This window comes from Orbicella faveolata, unplaced genomic scaffold (assembly GCF_042242905.1).
Source record: "Orbicella faveolata isolate gen_17 unplaced genomic scaffold, um_ofav_v1 contig_47, whole genome shotgun sequence".
In the NCBI taxonomy this organism is placed as follows: Eukaryota; Metazoa; Cnidaria; class Anthozoa; order Scleractinia; family Merulinidae; genus Orbicella; species Orbicella faveolata.
Window position 1 is genome coordinate 12159124 of NW_028301577.1, and position 24041 is coordinate 12183164.

The 24041-nt window shown below is 39.2% G+C and overlaps 2 protein-coding genes across 2 annotated transcripts; both read right to left on the reverse strand.

Annotated features, from left to right (window-relative positions):
* Positions 1–279: 279 nt before the first annotated feature.
* Positions 280–10297, reverse strand: LOC110058371 (uncharacterized). Its single transcript, XM_020765018.2, has 12 exons — positions 10204–10297; positions 10048–10108; positions 8913–9029; positions 7607–7655; positions 7290–7408; positions 7010–7064; positions 6400–6515; positions 5307–5375; positions 5121–5196; positions 2921–3511; positions 1220–1437; positions 280–708 (listed from the first exon to the last, which is right to left on the reverse strand). Exons 1-12 carry the CDS (start codon positions 10215–10217, stop codon positions 682–684), a joined length of 1512 nt encoding a protein of 503 aa, XP_020620677.2. The 5' UTR covers positions 10218–10297; the 3' UTR covers positions 280–681.
* Positions 10298–14157: 3860 nt separating this feature from the next.
* LOC110058374 (counting factor associated protein D-like) lies at positions 14158–23571 on the reverse strand. Its single transcript, XM_089280385.1, has 10 exons — positions 23228–23571; positions 21934–22152; positions 21165–21340; positions 20461–20701; positions 18059–18530; positions 17089–17294; positions 16336–16427; positions 15568–15729; positions 14976–15165; positions 14158–14446 (listed from the first exon to the last, which is right to left on the reverse strand). Exons 1-10 carry the CDS (start codon positions 23319–23321, stop codon positions 14265–14267), a joined length of 2034 nt encoding a protein of 677 aa, XP_089136511.1. The 5' UTR covers positions 23322–23571; the 3' UTR covers positions 14158–14264.
* Positions 23572–24041: the final 470 nt, after the last annotated feature.

Here is a 24041-nt window from a genome sequence, read left to right on the forward strand (position 1 = left end):
GTTGTACCCGATTATAATCCGTCATCGCTTCTGCAGGGTGCCTTTAAAGGTTTTTGCTGTTGCTTTTATAATTTGTTGTTGCTGTTCTAACGTAAGGGATTTTTCAGGTGTTCTCGATCAGGACTGGACAAAAACCTGCCCGCTATCAGTGGTCTTTTAGGCGGGTTCCCACACACAGGTCTGGTCACTACCAAGACACCTTGAAAGTAGACTGGGAAGTGGTATATATGCGATGTTTGGCGAACAACATGAGAGATCAAGCAGCATCCACTGAAAGCATTTTGCAGGAAATAACGTTTAATAATTCATAACTCCTTACAGTTAAAGACTAATTTTTACGTATCTTTTTTGCCGTAACAATTTCACGATATGTATTTTTTTTTGGGGGGGGGGGGTCTAATTTTCCTCCCTCACCCTCCCACCCTCCCCCCACTCCCCTATCGCAAAAAAATAGATTAAATGAAACAAAGGCAAGCATTCTCGAGCACATGTATAACCACAGCAAACCCTGTCTTAACTTTGTCTATTAAATAATCTTCAGTTGCATATAAAATATTGTTTCAGAAACGTTGTTGAAAAAATTTCAGTAAAGATTTAAATGTGTATTTTCTATTCCACAATGGTCAGGCCATATTTCCCCTGTCAACTATTCTCTAACTTCTGTTTTGTTCTTATCCTTGGCTAGTCCCAGTTTTCCCAGTCATCGTCCTGTTTAAAAAAATAAAAGTTAGGTCAATAATTAGTCCTGAAATTAATATTTATTCTTAATTATATAATATGACGAATTATTCTTGTATTTTGATTGGTTCCTACTTATGATCTATTGGAGGACAGACGACGGCATAGATGGCGTCATTAACAACGTTTTTGTTGTTGTTGTTGTTGTTGTTTTCTTATATAAACCAAGTAGATTCCATGTTGTCGTGCGTCTGTTCGGTAACAGATCACAGATCACGTCAAAATGTAGTAACGAGCATCTGTCATCTGTCTTCTGTGATCTATTACTGAACAGACGTACGCAAACATGGAATCTATTTGTTAATCGGAACTTCTGGGGGAAGCGTTTGCGTTTGGAAATTCGCAAAATTCACCTTTTTATTGAGTTTAGTAAAGGTTATAGATACAGTATAACGACAAGGCCCAGTTAATCGAACGAACATGTGCGCATCGGTGCACCCATAAAAATTACAAATTCAACATTTTGAATTCAGTGACTCACATCCGCATCTCCAGTGCCATCATCTCCACTCTGTTTTTTCGCCGCCATACTTTGCATGATTTTCTTGACCTCCTCCTCGTCCATGTCCTCGTTTAAGTCTAAATCATCATCGTCATCATCCCAGTCCACGTCTTTGTCGTCCACGCTAGGTACCAGTACACCACTGCCAGATGAAGTAGAGCTGTTACCAGACCCAGTGCGAATCTCTTTTGAACCGGCTACAAGAAAACGGATTGTCAACTTATATTAATAATAACAAGAACTTTATTAAAATCTCCTCAGAAAACCTATTTACAGATCTTCACACATTCCACTATCGTAGACTAAAATTTTGATGAAAATAAAAATATCACGAGATCCTAAAATACTAATTCACAAGCTCATGCCATCATCGACTTTCTAAAATTAGTGGACACACGCCCGGTTAGAGTTTAAACGGCAGACTTTCATTATTATCATAATATGACAATAATAACAACAACAACAACAACAACAACAATAATGATAATAATAAGAGAAATAACACTATTCATATACTCAAGTTTTGATGAAAATAAAATAAAATAAAATATTTTAATTTAAATGTAGCGCACATTTTGCACACGTCTATCACAAGCAACATGAAAAGTGTTCTTTGCAGGTTTTGTTGCCAAGAAATATCTAACTTTTGTTGAATTTTTTCCTGTGATTAGGCATGTTTCACATTCTCAGATTAATTACAGAGGAGAAGTAATGTCACGGAAAAGCTCCAAAATCTGCAAGATCAACAGGGCTCAAGTCTAAAAGTACATGTAACAAACTAGTCAAAGACTAGTAAATATTCAGATTTGCTTGACAGGTTTTGTCTCCCTACTAGCTTCTTTGGTTAGTGAAAAACAGCTTTTCCTACTGTGTTTGACAAAATTCAGGCTTGGCATAGTTGTTGACTGCAGTTTCAAAAGCAACTAGAAATCTGAACATAGGCAGAAAGGGTGGTAATCTAAAATTTATAAAATTCAAGCTCTCCAATAACGAGTTATTATATGGCTAGCTCCGTGAGCGGGCAAGGTGAGTCAAATCCTGCACTGTGATTGGCTACCTGAGTGGGCAAGATGGAGCTATCTTGCCCACTCAGGACTACCCACCGTGTCCCGCAAAAAATTTCCCTGAAAGCCATATAATAAATCCTTTATTGACCAAGCTTGTTCAGTCAAGATGGCTGGATATTGACCTCGTTCATTTTTTGCGTGTTTATGGACCTCGACTCCGTCTCGGTCCATAAACACGAAAAAAAAGAACTTGGCCAATATCCAGCCATCTTGACCTCACACTTGATCAATAACCCATACTTCTTAAGAGTTTCAATCCCAGGCTGTAGGAGGCATGCCAAAAAAAACAAAATAATTATTGGCTCGTCAAAAATTATTTTAATTAGCTAATAAAATCTGTCATGTAACTAGCCAGAAGACCAGTGTTTTAAAAGATCTTAAAAGCTAGCCTCGAGCCCTGACTGAGTTGTGAAGTGCAGACCTATGTAAATTTTGGTAGTTGTGCTGTGTAAATGTTGTTCTTCCATCATATACATGTACACCACAGAAATAGCAAGTAAATATTGTATTTCTAATTGCCTTGTTGTTGAGCACCCCCATTTATTGGATGTGCACTGCAATCAATATAAACTGAAAGGTCCATCATGCCTATGCAACATTATAAACAATGTACCTTCTTTATCTCCATTAGCCTTGAGTTCTTCTTCACTTAGTTTAGACCATGAACTGTCCACAGAGCCACTGCTGTTTTCACGCTTGTGTGAAGTTTGAAGCTCTGCAATAGCTGTTTTGTCACCTGCTGAATCTTCTGCTAATTCTTTTGATTGCTCAGCTAGTGAAGGGTCCTGGTGGTCACCAGATTTTTCCATTTCTTTATTATTTGGTTGATGTTGTGAGGCTTGTTCCGTTTTCTTCGTTGGTAACTCAGCTGGTTCCTGAATAAAAGTCTCCTGTGATGGTTGCTGCTCTTTCACCTCTGAGCTTTCCCCTTTGCTCGCCTTCTCACTTATACTCAGGTGACTACTAACTGGTGCCATGATAACTGGCTTTTCTTGTTTCTCTTGTTTCTCAAAAGAGACAGCTGGCTGAATACCTTGCTCCTTTATCGCTGCCGTGACTTCATTAGATTTTTCTTTCCCTGGTTCTTGTTGCCCAGTCTTTGTCACTTGAGTCTTATTAGTAATGGGATCCTTGCTGTCTTCATTTGTGGCATGTTTACTCATCAGTTGACTGTCCACGTCTATCTCTTCAATATCCCACAAATCTAAGAACCAAACAAGCTAATTCATTACCTGACAAAACTTTGTCTCACAAACAAGGTACTAAGCATGTAGGATAAAGTAGTAAAGTGAACTTGAATAGGTCAAAAAGCAGATGAGAGAGTGTGGGTGGGGTTAAAAAGCTGTAAATAGGAAAGGTCACTCCCCCACCCTCCTGCTGACTATCCAATTCCCCCCATGACTGATGTAAGCATGTGATCACATGCCACGTACCTGAAGCCACCTGGCTTATTATGAAAATTTTCAGCAAGTTGGGTATCATGTCTCTGGTGTTTACTACACACAGAAGCACCAAATGTAAGAGCTTAGTGCGTGAAAAGCCCAGACATAATCTATCTCACCGTTTTGAGAACAGGCAAGCATATCAGCTTGACATTCTGGTTTCAAGGTGAGAACTACATGTACACTTGTTACCAATAATATTTAAGCACAACAGTCTCTTTAGAAACTAGCGATTATTTTGTGCCCATCTTTGTATGAAATTATACATTCAAGAGGACAATGAAAATTACTGTTACCTGGCAGGGCTCGAAATTAAATTTTTCGTTCGGGAGCCAGCTGGTGACTAACGGAAAAATTTTGGTCGCCAGATCGTAAATTTTGGTCGCCAACTTATTTTATATATAACTTACACAAGAACATGATTTTATACGTTACTTTGCATGCAAGAAAAGTCACAATTGAAGAGCGAAAACAATTAGAAACAACACGAGTAACACTTAGTTATAAAGCTACCGTTGTTCTCAGGTGATATGTCTCTGGTCCGAAGGTTGTCTCCATAGTCATTTTAAATGAAGTGAAGCATAAAACGTTTTAAGTCTGTGGTTTTCATTGCGAGACAAACAAGGGTCCTTGTGTATTTTCCCTTTGCTACTTCTTTGAAATGCCGTTCTTTATTTTCGACTTGCTTTTGGATTCACCTTTTGGCTGAATCTTCATTTCCCGCTCGTAAAATCTCACGTAATTCCTTCAAGTGATTGGTATCTGTCGCCATTTTCGCAGCAAATGAAAAGCACATGGTGTTCAAGTGCGCCTGCGATCCCAGTTTCGGAAGAAGCTGCTGAAACAATATGGCGCACCGTGAACGCAGTATCAACGTGTCAAAATACATTCAATTTTTTCGATTATCTTGCAATATTCAGACATTATTTTACTGGGGACGGAAGGGTGAGTTGTATACCAGCCACCATATCCGATTGATTTCCTAATATAAAGATTTATTTAAAAACAAAAGTTGTGTCGTGGTTTTCTTTAGTTATCAGACAAAATGCGAGTTGCCAGCTGGCGACCAGTTCTGAAAATTTAGTCGCCAGTGCTCAATTTTTGGTCGCATTGGCAACCAGTGAGTCGCAATTTCGAGCCCTGCCTGGTGGACCAATGCATTTCCAGCAGGAAGCACAAATATTACACTGCACTGTCCTCAATAATGAGGTGTGATAATGGTTGCAGTAAAACTACATGACATACATGTAAAACTTGTTATCAAAGAAGAAGTGCTTTAAATCAAGACAAAATTTAACTAAATGTATTAACAGAAAGGATTAAACCTATTTACCCAAATAATAAGGAAAGATTCTTTCTGAGTGCACCAACCTTCATCACCCCATCCTAGATCCTCGTCTTGGGCTTGGTTTGCCCTTGCAACAAGTGCTGCTCTCTTCTTTTCTTCCTGTTGGACAAATGATGTTATTAAGTGAAACAAAAGTAAAATGCACTGGCAGGTGTCTCTTACATGCATGAATTGACTGTTGCACTAGAAATTAACTAGAGAATATATACCTGTTGAAGTTGATGTACTTTGTAGAAATATCTCTGCCAAAATAGAACATGGGTAACAGCACTAGGAACCTGCAGAAAATTAATTATGACAGATCAATCAGCTGAAGTAATTATTGCAAATTGTTAATACCAATACCAGTCAATACACAATGTGCAATTGCAGAAAACATCTTCCATACCTCCTCCATGCAAGGGATTTTTTCCAAGAACCCCCACCCCTCTGGAAATTCCAATTAAGCTGTTTACATTTCTTTAATTTAATTTTTTTGGTCTTACAGAACCCCCTAACCCCCCCTTCCCCCACCCCCCCCCCCGCCACCCCCAGAAAATTCCAATGCCTTCTGTGGGAAGAGTATGGATATTTTCTGGAATTGCACAAAAAGTGTAAACCCATCAATGTCACAACCTCAAGTTATCACTAGTATTTATACATGTACCTAATAATATTATAATTGTACCTTTCTGATACACTTTGGCAGCATACCAGGCAGATTTTGATGAGTCTGTCCCACGATGTTTTGACCAGGGTTGCAACCCTGGCCAGAACTCTTAGGACATAAAGTTAATAACCTGTAAAAATGATGTATTTTCCCCCTCCCCCTCCCCCCTGATGCAATGTCAATGTCAGGCATTGAAGTCAGTTTTGTCAGACTCAACATTGCTTGGGGAAGGGGGAACAAAAGAATGGTTTACTGAAACAACATTGCCAACCTTTTTTAAGAGGTGGATTCAGAATTTATTTAATGAAGTGCATTTTCTCTCTTAATTTTCATGACTGTCACATGATGTTTTGGCCAGGGTTGTAGCTATTTACCATGCACACATTTGGCCAGAAATCCTGCCATACCAGGTCAGTGACTTCATTTCACAGGATATCAGGTTAAACTTGGTGACAGTTTGGAACTTTGGAAGGTAGGTACTGTGAGAGCAAAGTGACTTGCCCATGAATATAACACAGTGAGTCTGTCTTGGCCTTCAATGCACCTCTCTCAATACAAACACCAGTGCATAGGAAGCAGGACAAATTTTCCAAAAGAATAACACTAACACACAACAATGTATCATTGTAGAAAAACAATGCACATATACCCACCAGTTTTGCATAGAGAGCCCTGATCTCTGGTACATTAACCAGCAACTCAGATATTTCTCCCTTGTGTTGTTCAGGGTCAAAAGTTTTACACCATTCTTCATACATAGCTAGATGACCTAACAAGAGTGCAGTGCAAAATTGAATTCAGTGAAAACTCATCAATAGAAATTTAAACATATCCATCAAATTTTCTCTCTGTAGTACATCTAACTGTTTAGTTGACGTTTTAAAAGATTATTCCTATCACCCATTGCGTCTTATTCTCTGTTTCTAAATCGGTTTACGATGTTAAGCCAGTAATGCAAACCCTTATGACTAATTTACAGATCAATGAAACTAATGGTTTTACATTTGCCTCTAGAGGCTTCTTTCTGATCAAAAGACATATCTGGGAAAAGAGGTACATTTTTAAGGTAAGAGATAAACAGAGCTCCAAGAAAGAAAAGTAGTGTCAACAAGATGAACATTACTTATATGTAGAGCCAATTGTGTGTTTGTCTTATGAGTGATATTAACTATTAAGTGAATTGATTTTTCAGTACAAGCGCAAGCCTTTATACACATTAAAAGTGTTAATTAAAAGGTATTTAAAAAAAATAGTAATACGTACCATCTGGTTCTGAACAAAATGTGGCTGGGTCTGTCTGAATTTCATGAAGACGTGCCTTTCAAAAGAATTTGAAAGCAGCATTAAATCACTGAAATAAGATATAGGGCAAGGGATATGTTACAACTTTACTTGTTTGTTAATTGCCTGTTCTGCCTGGCACTAAGTTAGACACTTAGATAATACACCAGCAGTCCTGTGCATGCCCACCTTGGAGGAAGTTGACTTAAGCTCATAATAAAAAATTCAATGACAAATAGAGAATACTGGTATGAACAAGTACCTGCATTCTGTCAAAGACCAGCTCAGGACCATCAGAGGTGACACCTGCAGCAGCAGTGGCTACATGGGAGATGTTCTCTCTTAAGCTGGTTGACAGAGTCCCAAGAAATTTGGACACACCTTAAGGGTGAAAAAGAAGAAGACAGTGTTATTAATCTGTCAGTTCTAGTAGTTATCAGCATATCAATATATAAAAACTTAGACACATACAGTTCCTGGAGATAAAGCAATCTAATCACCTGGGGCAACTGCTTACATATTAAATAGCTGCTTGCTATACAACTGTGGTTGAAAAGGATTTCAGAATAATACTTATACCTTGTTTAAAATATGCCGAGGTCCCTTCCTGTTCCTCCTCCTCCTCTACCTGGTAAGCAAGACCAATAACGCTAACCACACATTGCATATCAAACCTAACCACAAATATCAGTCACTTAAGCTACATGTAAGAGTTATGGAAATCTGGGATCTCTGTCAACTGAAGTTTTCTTCAAAAGAATCATTTTCAGATAATATTTACATAAATTTGCATGATATTTCTCGCCAAGCTTTATCGGTAGTTTTACAAACAAATTATATCTGATATTAGTAGAATTCTACTAGTATACTAATGCAAATGCTGTAATCTGATTGGCTGAGCCATTGCACACTATCAGCAATTAGTTTGCAGTGGCTTGGTGTGGTCAACAAAATTGCAACGTTTCCTCATTTCTCCAAAGTTTTGAAAGATGAATTTAGAAACAAAATTCCTGAGAAGACTAAAAGGAGGGTGTTTACAGTTTCTTGAATTAAAAAAACTCAAAATTTTTGAAAGAAAATGGTAAGTGTGCGTACACAGCTGCAAATGTCAAATTGACAATTAATTCAGTCTGTGCCAATTCCCTATTTAGCGTGAAGTTTATTTAATACTGAGACCAGAAATAATTGGAATCATCATTTGATGGAAATTTCAGTTAGAATTCTACCAAAAACAATTAGATTATTCACTCTCAACTTCTATGATTTCTCAATTTCTTATTTCATAGAAATCTTGAGCTCATAATCTAATTGTTAATTAGTATAAATCTAATAGTATTCTATCACAAATACAGTTCTCTGATTGGCTATGCTACTCACTTTCTCTTCTGTTGTAGATAGTGAGTACATGTAGCATAGCAGAGTACGCTTGCTTCCGCTTCAGTTTTGAATGACTAGTAGGTTGATACTACATGTAAAACAATAAGATTATTCACTCTCGATTTCTATGCATGATAGTTGACTCATGCTGCACCCTCATCAACTACATGTATCATACAATAGACATCTCAAGCTCATAATCTAATTGTTAAATATTGATGGCTTTACACATATACAAGTAAAATTTGCATGCATGCATGTTTGGCATTCCTCACCAAGCATTGTATGGAAGAGGAAAAATGCAAGAAAAAAGATGTTACTGAAATGCCTGGAAGCAAAACCATCAAATAAGGGATTTATTATCCAACTAAACATTTCATTTTGTTTAGCTGCCTAAGAGGATGTGACAAATTTATAAAGAAACAAATCACGTCATGCTTTGCATATTGCTCTTGCACTAACTAGTTGACAAGACAGAAAATTAAAAGGTGTTGTACTATACATGTACCTTAAGGCTTTCCTTGACAGCAGTAGCAGTATCAGCTACCACAGTTGACGTGTCTTGCTGAATGGTACTCACAAACTCAGCAAGATCTTGTTTTACCATGGACATAGCCTCTGAAGACTGGTAAAATTAAGAAAATTAAAGGTGTCAATCTTTGAATTGTACCCTGGCAGCCCTGAGAATAAATATTGTGTGGAAATACAAAGTTAACTGCAGTTTACAAAATTGTTACACCCTGGACTGAAACAGAAGGTTCTTAGATGTGCCTTAGTGCTGATTTAGACTGCGCTACAAATTTGTTGCATGCAGCTTTTATACTTTCATGAGGGGCAGGTCATGTATCATTGAGACTATACCTGTTGTAAGGTTTTAATTCATTTCCCAATCTAAATTGTACAACCGTTCGTGTTCAAAATGTACGTGTAAGCAAGCTGTAGTCTTGATTTATTTGAAACAGGATATGTCCTAGGCTTATCACATTAAAAGTTTTTCAAATATGTGATAGAGCTGTATCATCTTATTCAGCTCTTAGAAAATTGTTGGTCACAAAATGAGAAGGAAATATGTTTTTGCTGACATGTTTTCCACTTTACATGACGTGTGAAACCTCGATTTAACGAACCTCTACATAACGAAGTCTTCGGTATAACGAACGATATTCTTCACCACAGTAACAGTGAAATATATGGAAAAGAACCTCGATACAACGACATGACTGGCGAACATATTTTGCCAGTTCTCTGGCCCTTCGTTGAATCGAGGTACCACGGTGACTGTATCAAGCTTAATACAAAAGGGAACAAGTTAAAAATAATATGTAAATACAGCAATACCACGCACTGAAGCATATAATTGTAAATTGAACTGATTAGTATCTAACAAGTTATTATTCATTAACTCGTATCTGACAGGATATGTAGCTTTTGGACACGTTTAAGCTTAATTATTTTGACCCAGTCAGTGCTACTGGAAAATATGTAATGAGGCTCACGAAACTGACATTTTACAAGTCACTTTTTATATTTACAGATTGGAAATAAATCCTTCAAGCGTGGATAGGCTTTACAGAACTTTACATGCGCAAACTGTCCTCCAAATAAAACGCTTAAGCTTAAATTTGTGCGACATTTCAGCTCACCTTTTCGCGAACACTCGAGATGAATTCTGAGCCCCACGTCCCCCACCAACTCGCTCCGCCGCTAAAACAAGAGACAAGCATATGATTTGAGCAAAGTCATGTTCATAAACGTACAGTAAATGGAATTTATGAGCTCAAAATATATCATTTTCATACCTTTCTTCGGCCATGTTTATGATGTTTTCTATGACGAGAAATACTGCACGTCATTTCAAACACGGCTACCAAGCCGTGGGTTTCCCCATCATGTAACGGTCAGGAAACGGTCATCCTCGGCGGGAGTAAGTCTGAGAACTTTTATTTGTCGCTCGTCGCTTCACGTGCGGGTCACAATACAGAGTTGACCTAAAAGTTGACCAAAACCGGTGATCATGCACGCTGCCCAGGTTCCCTTTTGCGAGAGATATCCTCCAAACAGCTCCAAACCTGAACCTTGTTTCATCTTCGGAGGCTCAGTGGCAGTTGGTTGACGCGGAAAGAAGACCGGGAAAAGTTAATCTGAAGCTACGAAAGTTTTCAAGAACGGCAGGAAGAGCTTTAATTTCAAAGTAATTGGCCAAACGAAACAATAGATAAAGAACCCCAAAACTGTGCCTAGGTTTAAGAGATTGCAGATTAACAAGAAAGAATCAAATAGAGATTTCACAGGGTCTAGTACACACCCGGATCTGTATAAAACGAGTACTTACACAGTCAACTAGTGAGACAATCTCAGATAGTGCAGAGCGCAATTGATAGCTCTGGCACGGTAGTCCCATAAGTACTCACCCCTGCTCGGTTCACTTCCGGTTTGTGTCTACCATGGTAGTCTGCTAGGGCTTTTCCCCTTTGCAGTGTGTATGTCTCGAGGTTGTATTTTCATTCAAGGTCCAAAAATTACGCACAAATTAATTACTACTAGTGGTTTACGTTGATTTTCGTTCATTTTAAATTCAATAATACGTTGAAGCAGTAAACGTGACAATTTAGCTCTTCACGCCAACTTTGTAAGTTGATGCTTTTGTTTTCCTCGCAAAGGCATGTAATATGAAACCCTTGTTTTCTCCAAAACATACGGAAGATGTCCTGTGTTTTTTGGAGTGATAACAATGGGTTGACAGGCCTACACAACTCCTATCCACGTGTAATAGCCGCTTTGAGAGTTTTGCTCGAACTAGTATATCTTTGAGGATCTGCCCCTTTTGTATTGTACGATAGGGGGATCTTTGAATATTTCGCTAAGCAATAATCCTGTTTTTAGGAGGACATTTCACCAGAGTAGAGCCGTTAGAGGTCATAGGTCTGCGTGGTTTCCGCTGCTATCCGCGTGTAATTTGTTGAGTTTGACACCTCTGTTTTTGGCCACGTGCTATTTTTTTAGCTCATTTGATTGCAAGATATGTTTTAAGCTCTCTAAATATTAGCTCTGGAGGGACAAAGTTTGAAATATTCCGTGAGCATGTTGGTTACTTGCATTTTGTATTATTTCGCCGGGCCCGGCTGTTTGATTTACTGTTGCAAGTTATGCTGCTTGTTATCACGGGTGTCATATTTATCTTTGTCCGGCTTCGCCAGAGATAGCTGTAGCTTTCCTTGTTGAAAGCTATGAGTCTGTCTTAGAGAGACGTTCTTATGCTTCTTGCATCATTTTTCATCGAGCTTTTTGTCCTTCCAGTTTGTTCGTTCTGGAACTGCAAAAGTAGGTGTTCACGCGCAAGTCTGTGGACCGTTTAGCGTGTTGCTTATGATATTGTGTGGTTTTGTTCAGGCAAAAGCTCTGAATTTAGGAGTTCTTCCTATGATTGTTCATCCAGCTCCACGTTGTGGTTGTCATTGCTTTTATTTGCGATGTTGTCAGGTTTTCTGGAGACTGTTAATAGTCCCTCTTTTGTTAGGAGGCTCGTAGCCTTGTAGATCAGGCAAGACCGCGGTTTCGATCCTTCTGGATCTCATCAGTTGCCGATAGAATGGAGTGGTAGAGACCAATACTCGGTAACACTCCGCACCTGGCATATTTTTTTGGTATTATATACTCGTTCGGCGGATCGAGAATTCTTGATTGTGATTGGTAGTTTTGCCACTAGCGAATGGTGGGCATAAAGTCTTCGATCCTATTGTACACAGCTTGACACTGTGTTTTCTATGATGGCTATAACGCTTATTTTCTCCAGCATGTGTGATTTGAATTGAAGGATAAAACGTAAGACAGTTATGCGTTGCATTTATACGGCATATCTCCAAGTTTTGGAGGGCTGCGTAGAGTATTTTGCACGCATTTCGTATGTTTATCCTTTGTTTTTAGTGTAGCTAATGTACACCTTGGACTCACATGCTGTGATTGGATTAAGTTTGTACTCGCACGTGATAGGACGGGGCCTGCCTGGTAAAAATCAACAGTGATAACAATGGGTTGACAGGCCTACACAACTCCTATCCACGTGTAATAGCCGCTTTGAGAGTTTTGCTCGAACTAGTATATCTTTGAGGATCTGCCCCTTTTGTATTGTACGATAGGGGGATCTTTGAATATTTCGCTAAGCAAAATACTTGGCCGATATGAATGAGTCTCCTCAGAGACTGACTAAATTAATTTGCACTTTCATTAGGTGCCACGGAGTCTGCAGCAATATTTGAGCATTTTCCTGGTTTCTTTTGTTACAAATTTACAATTTGGGTAGTATTAAAACCACTAACTTGGGAACTTTTTGGTCTCTCTTACAGACATAATTAAGGCAAGAAATAAACAAGCCGCTAAGGAGAAGCAATACATTTGAACCCTGACAAGCACACTATTGTAGATTGAAAACAGCTGATGATATTTGTTGAACCGACCTTTGTGTAATTCTAAAAGCTACGCAGCCACAGTAATGTTTCACTTTTGCAATAAAAAGGGACAATTAGCGCTACCTGAAAAACAACTGCCGTCCTTGGTCACATGACATGGCATAAAATAAATCATGGAAAGATAGTGTCTAACACCAACGATGCTAGAACGCATGCGTCTTACATGTTGAGTTCTACCATAAGGAAAGCTACTCAACATTTGTGCGTGATTCCGTATGCAATGTATCCTTCACCTAATATAGAAGCCATGAACGCTAACTAATCTACGCATGCGTTTAGAGCAAATTAGTTTTGTTCTAAGGAGAATGGTACTACAAGGAGAGCAAGGGGTTACCTGAAACAAATATATAGCTTTGCGATATTCAAAACTAAGTGACGGCGATGGAATGTGTTGTACGTAGAGTACACATGTATCTTTGCCACCCCACCCCCACTACTTCCTTGCCTCTAGACTAATTAATTAATTGAAATTAATTAATTGAAATTAATTAATTAAACAAACATTAAAGTTTACACCTTAGCGCCATAGGGCCATAGCGTCATAGCGCCTTAGTTCCTTAGCGGCAGGCAGCTCCCATAACCATCCCAATAGTGCACTCTGCACTAAAGACCTAACGCCTAAAATCTTCGAACTGAGCCCTAGGAATTAAAAATCAAGGCCCTCATGAAGTCCCCGGGGCCCGGGGAGGGGGTACTCCCTTATATAAGCTATCGGGGTATTTGTCGCTGTGAAGGGTGTAGTTTTCAGGCAGTTTAGTCTGGGATCTGGGGTATAGAAATCAGACATTTTTGGTCTAGAATGAGGTATAATTTACCGGAAAAGTGGCCAGTGTAGAACACGGTTCTTTATATTACCCGGGGATCTATAATAGAAATTGGAACTCGGAAGTGACTTTGTAAGATATTGTTTAGTTAGTGTATGTTGGACTACGATAGTGACGAAGTTTCTGCAGGGAAAATAGCGAGTTTTCTATTCGCGTGTAAATTTGTCTCGCGTCACTCGACCCACGCAGAAGAAATAGGGGCTGCATGTTGTCTACAAAGAAGCGTTTAATTAATTTACGTCCACAACTTAAATATAGTTTGCCTGTGGAACAACTATAATATTAATCTTTACGGCTACGACACGACCATACTAATTAAACTACGATTGCGCAACGACTGTGGCACGAGTGGGACACGATTGTTGCACGACTACTTTACGAATGCGTTACGATTGTTTTCTGACTCACTAGGGCTGAGGTGCGACTTTGCTGCGACTGCGCAAAGATCGGTCCAGTATAGAAATGTGGTAGGGTACATCATTTAATTTTATGTTGTCGGTAAAATTGTTCATAACCCAACTTATAAAAACGTAAAAAATCCCTGCTAACATCTACTAACATGACTTTGATTCAATCTCTGATCTTCACTACAACAGCCTTTTGTACAACACCACAGTTGTCATTCTTCATAGCGATCTTGATGTATCCCTGATCACCCCAAGCTTTCGACCAGGAGTTCTTTATCAGCCAATAAGGCTCGCTGTTTTCCACTCCATAGCCAACAGCTAAGGCCGCGTGGTCCAATGCATGAGCTGGGGATGAGAAAAATCAATTACGGAAACATTAGCCATGCGCGCGTTCATTTCTACGGATGAAAGAAATTAAGTAATGCCGTAGTTATCACTATCAGGTGTTGACTTCAAGTGATTTGGTCCTGTTAGCTTTGGTCCGTTCTTTTGCCATTAATTACATAACTAAAGGTGTTTTCATTATGCAGCTCGTGTACATTTTGTTTCGTTCAATTCGTCTGTCACAGCTGTAAATTTGCCCATCACTAAATGCAGCCCACAACGCAACCCACGAAGCATATATAATAAATAAATACTAAAATTAATAATTAAGCTTCTCTGGCACGTTCTTTATTTCTCGATACTTGTAGAACTTTCTGAAGAATTAACGAGGGAACGCGGTTGATCTATCGTCCTCTATGATTAGCGCCTGCAGGAAATCGCGTTACTTGAATTCATCAAAACAAATATCCAGACCATGATGATAAATACAACTGCCATGATTCCCTGCAGGTACGTCTCATCGAGAGAATTTAAATACTTATGTACTTACTGCATGCTGGGTCATAATAAATTCCCGATCCATAAAATTTAAATGATTTTGGTTGTGTGTTGATGAGTATACTGACAGGACCATAGAAAGCAATTGCTTGCTTCAGCTCGCTTGTATCCCCTTTTGTGATATTCATGAAAAAGTCGAGCTTTGCTCCTGTTGTGGTGTTTTTAAAATGACAGAATCCCTCCTGAAACACAAAATTGGCATCGCGATTGGTATCTAGAAATTTACTTTTACATAACAACTGAATTGTTCATGAGTTTAGCCACTCAGGCCCTAGCGCCTAAAAACTACCGATGCTTTAGCTCTGGTTTCTGATTGATGTTATAAGGAGTATACCTTCTCTACCAGTGCCCAGTGTATCGGTATTCCAGACAAATTTACGCGAGTGTTGCCAGTTAAAATCATCGAATAAGCTAAGCGCCAAATGAACACGAAATGACGAAATGGCACAGGCATTTCTGAACGAGTTCTTGTAAGCTCGTGCTCCGTGCATGGGTAAACAAATTACATATTTACATTTACATATTTTTTTGCACCTGTCCCAGACCGTTTGAGAAAAGTTCGGTTTAGTTTTCTTTCTCTTTACCTGAGCTAGATATCTTCCATAACTCTCTTCAGTGGCCAGTCCGCCATGTTTAATGACCCACTGCATGGCTCGATGAGGATATCCTCCTTTACAGCCCCGGTTACCAAACCCCCACGAGCAGTCAATAAGTTGCTGTTCTGACAAGTTCAGGAGAGTTCCAGTCTATAAATAAAACACGTAGGAATATTATCAGCCAAGTAATATGTTGTTACTGTGAGAACCTTTTAAAGTTTTTCATATGTAGGTTGAGGTTAAGATTAAACCAGATACTGAAATCACACCCCAGGCTGAGAGTTGTGTCATTGGACGAAGCAAAACAGCCAGATACTTAAGCGACATATATAAACGACGAGCTTTTCTTATTATCTGGTTCAAAGCCGAGAACATCTTCGAATATATGGCGATATGTATTTTTTCATTCAAGATCATTGAAAATTTCTGGCAAAATTAGCTGAGATCGTTTCAGGCTCAGATAGCAAGCAAAAAACTAAGAACGTCCGAAACTAGACATTCTTGCAACAAAAACAAAATGCGTAGGTCCAACTGTGTCTTCTCTGTTTAGAATTTTAGGGTTTAATCACATTAAAACACATTTTCTTAAAATTTAAAAACAAAGCAACAGACATGGTTTGCTCCTCGAGCATTCACAAGTGAAACAATTGTTTACAAGACTGTATGCATGTTGTATTTTCGCAAGTATGTCGTGGTGGAACCCTTAACGACCATCTTTGTGGGCTTAAATTTATATTTGAGGACAAATTCACAAACCTTTATGAAATAAGCTCCTTCCATGGCACCTGTGACGGAATAAGCGTAACAAGAACCACAGATTCCTTGACTTTTGACAGGATTCACGGCACCTGGTGAAAACAAATTCCAACAACTTTGTAAAACAAAATTATCGATTAAAAGTCACAATTCAATTAATTCAATCCACGTCTGAGTCTAGATTTTAAGTCAATGAAGATTGATAAGAAGTAGGCAAATTATCTCATTTTTATTTGAGAAATTGTAATTGTTTTTCAAGTCTCACATATCAGTATTCTAAAAACTTGCGTTCTTTTTTTCTTTTCGACGGTCATTCCATTAATTTCCGGTATTTTTAAAGGTGTCGGGCGCTTTCCATTCAACCAAATATTCCGAAAATTTTGAGACGGAGACAAGTGGCACGAAAATTTCCTGGGAAAGTTTCCGGAAAATCCGGAAATTGTTGAATTTCCGAAAAGTGAACCATTCAGTAGGAAATTTTCGGAGGAAAGTCATATGGAACGAAAATTCCCGTTAAAAATTTTCGAAAATTTCTGTATAATCGAAAGGTCATTTTCAGAACGAGACGATCTCTTACGTCATGGCGTGACCAATAGATGCAGAATGTGCATTATTTTACGTGTTTGGAGAAAGGTAAATAAATAATTTGTAATGCACCGGCCTGATGGGCCCCTCGCCTCGTAAGTAGACTTTACCTACAAACAAACCATTATTTTACTCTATGTTTTAAATGTAAATACTTCCCCATCTCACCCGATTTTGCCCAGTCAACAGCATCTGGTAAAGACTTGATGTTAGTTCCCTTGGGTATTTCAAATCTCTTCCCGCCATTTAATGCATCAGGTTGGTTATTTGTTAACAGTCCCTTCTTCTGTTCCATCTCTTCCTCCGTCATGTCTGCCATGTGATTAGTCTTCAACCTGTATCCCAGGTGTTGGCGATTTCTTGACTTGATGTATCTGTTAAGTTAGCATAGTCCATTAATTATTTTCTCCCACGCTCGATTGGTCCAGACGCATCACGTGACCGAATATTCCCCAGCTAAAACTCGGGAACATCCAAGTGATATTCCCCAATTTTCAAAACTGCTCACAGTTTTCCCCAAGCTACGCTCTCGGAGAACTATTCACTTCTCTGAGCAGAATATGTCCGCAGACAACTGAATATTTGAGCATATTTTCTCGCAAAATTGGAGGCTATTGTTTACACACATCTCTCTCTTCACTAGAGTGTGTAGGGGTGTGGTATACATGACAGCTGCCAATCAAACGTTTGTTCGTTCACTGGTTCTCATACAGGATAATGGGATCCACGCAGAATTTGCCAGTTGACGTTCTGAGTCATTTGTTAGTCCGAGAGTGAAACATTTTGTAGCTTGTTAAGTTTTATCAGTTTTCTGTTTTTGCCGTTTATTAGTTAACTGTTACATGTAAAATGTTGATGTCATACCTTATCGCCAGTAACCGTATTAAGACTGAATCACGCGTCTCTGTTCGACTGTGTTGTTTCGATTCCATCCCTAACCTGTCCCCTCCCCTCAAAGACATTTTAAAATATTGCTGACGCAGACAGACAAAGTACTTTTGGCCTATTTTGTCTCAGGCGTTCTTCTCAGTGATACAATTCCCTCCTCCTGCAACTTGCTTGGTTATAAATTAGCTTAAATTGCTTGATGATTGGAGAGTCAAATATGACAAACAAATGACCACATGGCAACTCTAACCTTAAATTGTGTCTGTAGATGTCTTTCCGTGTCTCGTGTTCTCTCTTTGAGATATAATTCTTTCTATACTTCGTCTTGAACGACTGAAACAAAGTGTTAACCACGTCTTCATAGTGACGCATAGCAACCTGGTAATTCGAGTTCAGGTCACCATTTCTCATCCCGCCTGTACTCTTGGGGACTGGTGACGGCCGAGTCTCATTCTCTTTCTCGAGAGACCGCTGAGCACTCGTTGCGGACTGTGACGGATCAACAATGCCAGCATTAACTACTGGCATTTTGTTTAAGGACTGCAGCAGATATTGCAGAGGATCGGTCTCAGCCGGGGACGGAGTGGTCGTGACGTGATTTGACGAGTGTGACAAAGTATATGGAGACCCGGATGTACTGTGAGGCATAAATTCTACCATTGGATTTATTTCACCAAGAGATTTCTCCAGTTTCTCGTGCGAAAAATCGAAACATTGGAGATCTGAAAGAGAAAAAAAATGTTACAATTATTCCAGGGGACTGCGAAACTCACCAAGAGCTTGTGTAAAATAAGTAATTAAGAAACGGAATGCAGCGAGGAAGAGAACAGAAAAAAATATATTATCGAACTGATAAATGATACTGAAACTGAAGTACTATTTCCAAACTCATTAATAATTTATCAAGTTAAAACAAGGAAAATCACAACCGTGAAGGAGGTTTGGATACCCGGTCTTAATTAGAATAGATTTTGATGATTTTACTTCTCCGTTTACCATTTAAGTTTTTGCCTCGATTGAGAAGATACATGTATATCAAACACCCGAGACAGTGTTTCAAACACCTCGAATTTCGTCAAAAATACTCCGCTGCGCATCATATTTTCGACTCCTCTTCTCGGTGTTTGGATATCCCGATGAAACACTCTTGTGTTTAATATATTAAGTAAAATATTAAAAAGCCACGTCAAGAATTATGTTTGCACATAGACATTAAATCCCTGTAATGTTTCTGTAACACAGAAATTTCTCGTTTAGATATGCGCGGGTTTAGAAATGTGGGAATAACTCACTCTTGGGTTTACAAGGCAGTAGGCAGATGCCCGAAAGGCTATTCGCAGAGTACTAATCTTATCTTAAATTTTTCCTATTTTTGGCATGTTTCATCCTAGACGTTCCAGAGTAATAAACATAATATTACGCATGCTTGCAAAGCACATCATTTGCACGTTACAATAGCTCTTTTCCCGGTTAACAATTTTCATTTGCATTGTACTCTAGCATGAATGCGAAGCAATAAGAAAAGTTCTGTAGTCCTGTAGTTTCTGCTCGAAATTGGTTCGCACCCGTCTTGGATTATATTGTGTTAATATAATTTCCAGAGGTAAACATAAGAATTGGACATTCTGATTGGTCGAAAAGCTCCGGCGTTATATGACGCCATATTCACCTCACTAGAGCTTACTAAGCTCGTAACCTTTGTCCACCTCGGCAAGTAAACATAGCGGACAGTTGCCGCATGAAATTTTCATTTATTTGAAAGACATCACTCCAAGTCCTGGATATTTGAGAGGATGGAGTATTTTCAAATTGACTGCTTTCACCCTTGAACCCACAATCTTTTCAAGCACTCGTATTCAAGGCATTTAAGAATCGTTAACGCAGTGGTTACGTTGATCGCCAGCAAACTAAACTAAAACTACTCATTCAAACTAAAGCACTCAAACTAAAGCTACTCATTTTTAGACGATGATGTCAATTGTGAATGAACTGAACAGCGATAAAACAAAGGTACTGGATGAATTTATTTTGCGTGGTGTTTCTCTCGTTTGTTTTACTGCCGAACTCGATGAGTAAATTGATTCACAATCGATGTACATGTAAGCTTATTATTAAAACCACGGCTGCATACGTGTATGCACACGAACAATTGCGTCTGTGTTTTTATGTTTTAGTCCGTTATTTTGTAGTCTTTGATATTCGCCTCTGAAAATTATACTAAAACAATTATTCGCCTCAGGCTCAGTGGACATAGGTGAATATTCACCCCGACTTCGTCTTGGTGAATATTCATCAATATTCACTTCGCCTACGGCGAATAGTTATTAAATACAATTGATGAAAGTTAAGCAAGAGCTATTCGAGACCTACGGCGGAGGTTCCGGTCACATTTTTAGTAACCATTACTCAAACCTAGAAGCCTCGTGCAATTAAACTGAAACCAGTAAGTTCTGCTTCCGGTTTTTGATTTTGTCTGAAGGGCATCGGACGTTCGGCCTTTACTGACCGAAAACGCGCAAGCCCTGGGACGAGATTAAAACCCACCTAAAGATACTAATCTAATTCTTGGTTGGCCCGAGGTCCCTGGCTTTCACCCCCTCCTCAAAGAGCGAGCGACTTCCGAGCGCCTTAGAAGTCAGGCTGGCAACATACCTGTTGGAATATCAAATACTTTATAACTGAATTTCCAAGCTTCAAATTCATGGTAATCCAGGATGTAGTGATCATAGTAAGATGACAGTAACGTATCATATCCCATCATTTCGTATCGCAAAGGTCTTGGCGGTCGGGTTTTAGTTGTGTATAATGTGTACGTGTTGACTTTATCGTAAATTGTGAACGAATGTTCCCATTTGGCGCACTCTTCACCGTTTAGTTCTGTATAGCCAGCGTACTGAGACAAAACAAAAGTAACTATACATTACTATGCATGCCGTTTCTGGTGGAACAAGTTGCTAAGTGACTGGTAGTGGCATAATGGCAGGGCCGCGACTTTCAGCGTTAATCTGTGTAGTGTGCTCACATCATTCATCGGATCCGAGGAAACGTGCAGTTTTTCAACCAATTGGGGCCGGCATAAAAAACAAAACCAATGAATTATAATTTGTTTTGCGCGCGTTTTTCGTTCCTGTGCTCCGGTGCGTGGTCTGACGTAGCACTGAATTCACGATGTCTTCGTGCCGAAACTTGTACATGACACACCTTTTTGCTTTGAGGGCCTTATTTTATTGGATGGACAGTGTGTCATTGAATGATTGATGTGTACTTCTTAGCACGAAATGTTTCCCTATTAATTGGTGGAATGGTGGAAAAAAGTGGAAAGGTTCAAGAGAAGTCAATCTCTCCTTGTTTCTTACCTTAAAATATGACGGTGCTGGTATGATGCTTTGAGCTTTTATTGGGAATTTTTTTGTTCCTCTTCTGTGCATGCATCCCGTGAATGTTTTCTGTTTCGCCTCAGAGTATTCAGGAACTATTTTGCAGGCAAACCCGTGCCTACCAAGATCCTCACGCTGAAATGTCCTGTCCATCCCTGACGCAAACAATTGGCCATATTTGTATTCCCGGTATTGGACTGGAACTAGCTTGCAACTGAGGCTAATCCAGGGAATCTTTTCAAATGCAAATGACATATATCTCTTTTTAATGATATTGCCCTGCATAAGCCTCGACTGCAAGCTAGTTCCAGTTCAATACCGGGAATACGAATATGGTCTATTTAAACATGAGATTATATAGAGGAGAGAAAAAAAAAGCGGAGCGGTTTTGCTATACCGGGCCACTTGTTAATATATCTCCTAAAGCTTCTAAGAGCGAGGCATACAGAAACAAAAGGAACCATTCAAATTCAATGAGATGCAAATGAGTGGCCCGGTATTCTGCAATCTAGCATTTTCAGGCATGGAGGGAGAAAATCCGCCGTACCAATGAAAGCAAAGAGAAAACTTGACCCACTTAAGCCAGCCCGGGTCTGAATGTTACTCGTGCAACAAAGGTGTGTGACGGAGGTGGGGGAGGGGTTACATAAACGTTCCGACCATCCCTACTATCCATGTGCCCCCAAGTCCATTGCAGCCGAAACACAATTTCTCCAACGCTTGTAAAATATTGCACAGTTCAACTTACCATTATAGTAATCAATCCTGCTCATCTTTTTCGTTTTGGAGTACCAAGCCTCAAAAGGCTCCACAATGTCTCCATAAGGAAGCGAAAGCACGCCTTTGGTGTGGTAATCACCCGGGAATTGTAGAATCTCCTCTACTGTGAACACGTGACGCGTCATGCGCTTTCCAAGAGGAATATCGTCGTTGTCATGATCTTGATTCAAGTCGTAATAAACGATTCCTGTTCAAATATTAATAGTTTTAGGCTCACGCCAACGCAACATGAAACTAGAACGATTAAAAGTTCTAAGTGTGGCTTTCTTTCACACACTCAATGCAATTCTCAAACTCTTATGGAAGTTTTATTTCAACTGTAGTGCATCACTGCGCCAGTTGGGTTAAAACAAATAATCGGTTGAAACCTTAATTAAGTTTTTACTCGTTTTAAAGACCCCTCTCAAATAAGTTCCTCTTTTGCTAGAACGTCCTTTTTTTTTTTCAGTTGAGGCTTTTGGAAAATGCAAAGGCAAGAGCATTAACGAACGAAAAAATCTTATTATTTTGAGGTCACTGCATGTTTTCGTTTGCTTTCGTCTCCAGCCACTTTGACAGAGCTGCAGCATAGTACCAAAAAGAGGTTTGCTGCATGCAAATTCGAAGACATATTCCTTTCTTTTAAAATCCTAAAAGGAAGCCGTAGTCATTCCCAGAACATCTTGCTAAGGACTTCATTGCGGCCTTAGAGATAATACGTGTAAATCCTTTGTTGTTGTTTTTAAATCAAATTACTTAATGTTATGCGGTTAACTTGTCATAACTCTGCGCCATGTTTGTTGACCGTTTGAAAGTGACGGGCAAATACTGCAAACTGGATGCAGGATTTAAAAAGTATTGGCCCGCGAGTTTGGCACGAGCCGTTAGTGATCTCACGGCACATTAGTGAGTAAGTAAGTAAGTAAAAACTTTATTTAAAGAGGGTAGCACTAAAATACACATTCTTGTGAAAGGATAATTATTAACGTTTCAAACCAGTAGAATACATTTTAAATTATGTTATTAAATACACCTAAAATACGCGCCAAAACCAATAAAAGACAAGTACACGTAACTAAGAAAACAGATTATATTTTAAAAGTGCTTAAGGAACTTTAAGAGAGCCAAACTTCGTAAGATTTACCTGTTCGTCAATCGCACAATACAGACACCAAGCTAACATAAACTTTACTACCTTCGTTTATCCTAGCTAAAAATGGCAACACTCTCTAGCAACAACGGTTGTCAGCCATTTCAGCAAATTGCATCGAATTTACACTTACCAGCTACGACAATCAAGCCAAGCAGCAGCGCACGTCTGCGGAAACCCCGAGTCTTATTTACAGTTGACTTTAACCACGACGGCAACTTCAACATAAATGTCAACCAAAGATCGACTCAACAACCGCAGTCCTCGCATCGGAAAACCAATCCTTGACTGCACATTCGCCCAAGGAGGTATTCCCGATTAATTCCTTGCATAATTTTCCTCAACAAGATGCTTAAGTTGAATCGCATGAGCAGCCGAAATCATCTTCATGCAAATCCGGTTGACTTGGGTGTGGCTTTTGTAAGATCATTCGTGTGGAAGTAATTTTGGTGCAGTGATCGTGATTTTCGCGCCGTAGTCACAAACTCTTTGAGTGACTGACGAAATGTTTTGTCTCGCTTCGCTCAGGTGTCACATGGCCTATTCAAAGTGCAACCTGCTGGTTCCCGAGAAACTAATTAAAATGACCCGTAAAAATATTATCATTGAGCAAAATAAGCTTCAACTGATGGAAATATTGGAAGTAATTCGTGTGTTTTATTTTCTCTATTTCTGCCTGATGGAATAACTTACGATCATCACAAATCACGGTTTGCCACCTGTTGAAGGACAGGTGCCGGGTTTGACAAAAATTCCGATCAAAATCTGTTTTCTCTTCACAATATCTATACAACGCTAAGGGAACAGGAGATGAGATATAAAAAATATCTGCGCTACTAGCTACGTAATATTGTCTTGATTTATCACTTAACTCTCAAAACTAACAAATAGATATGCAACCTGGCTCCCAGGCCTTTTCTAGTTCCTAAGTGAATCCTGGGAGCGAG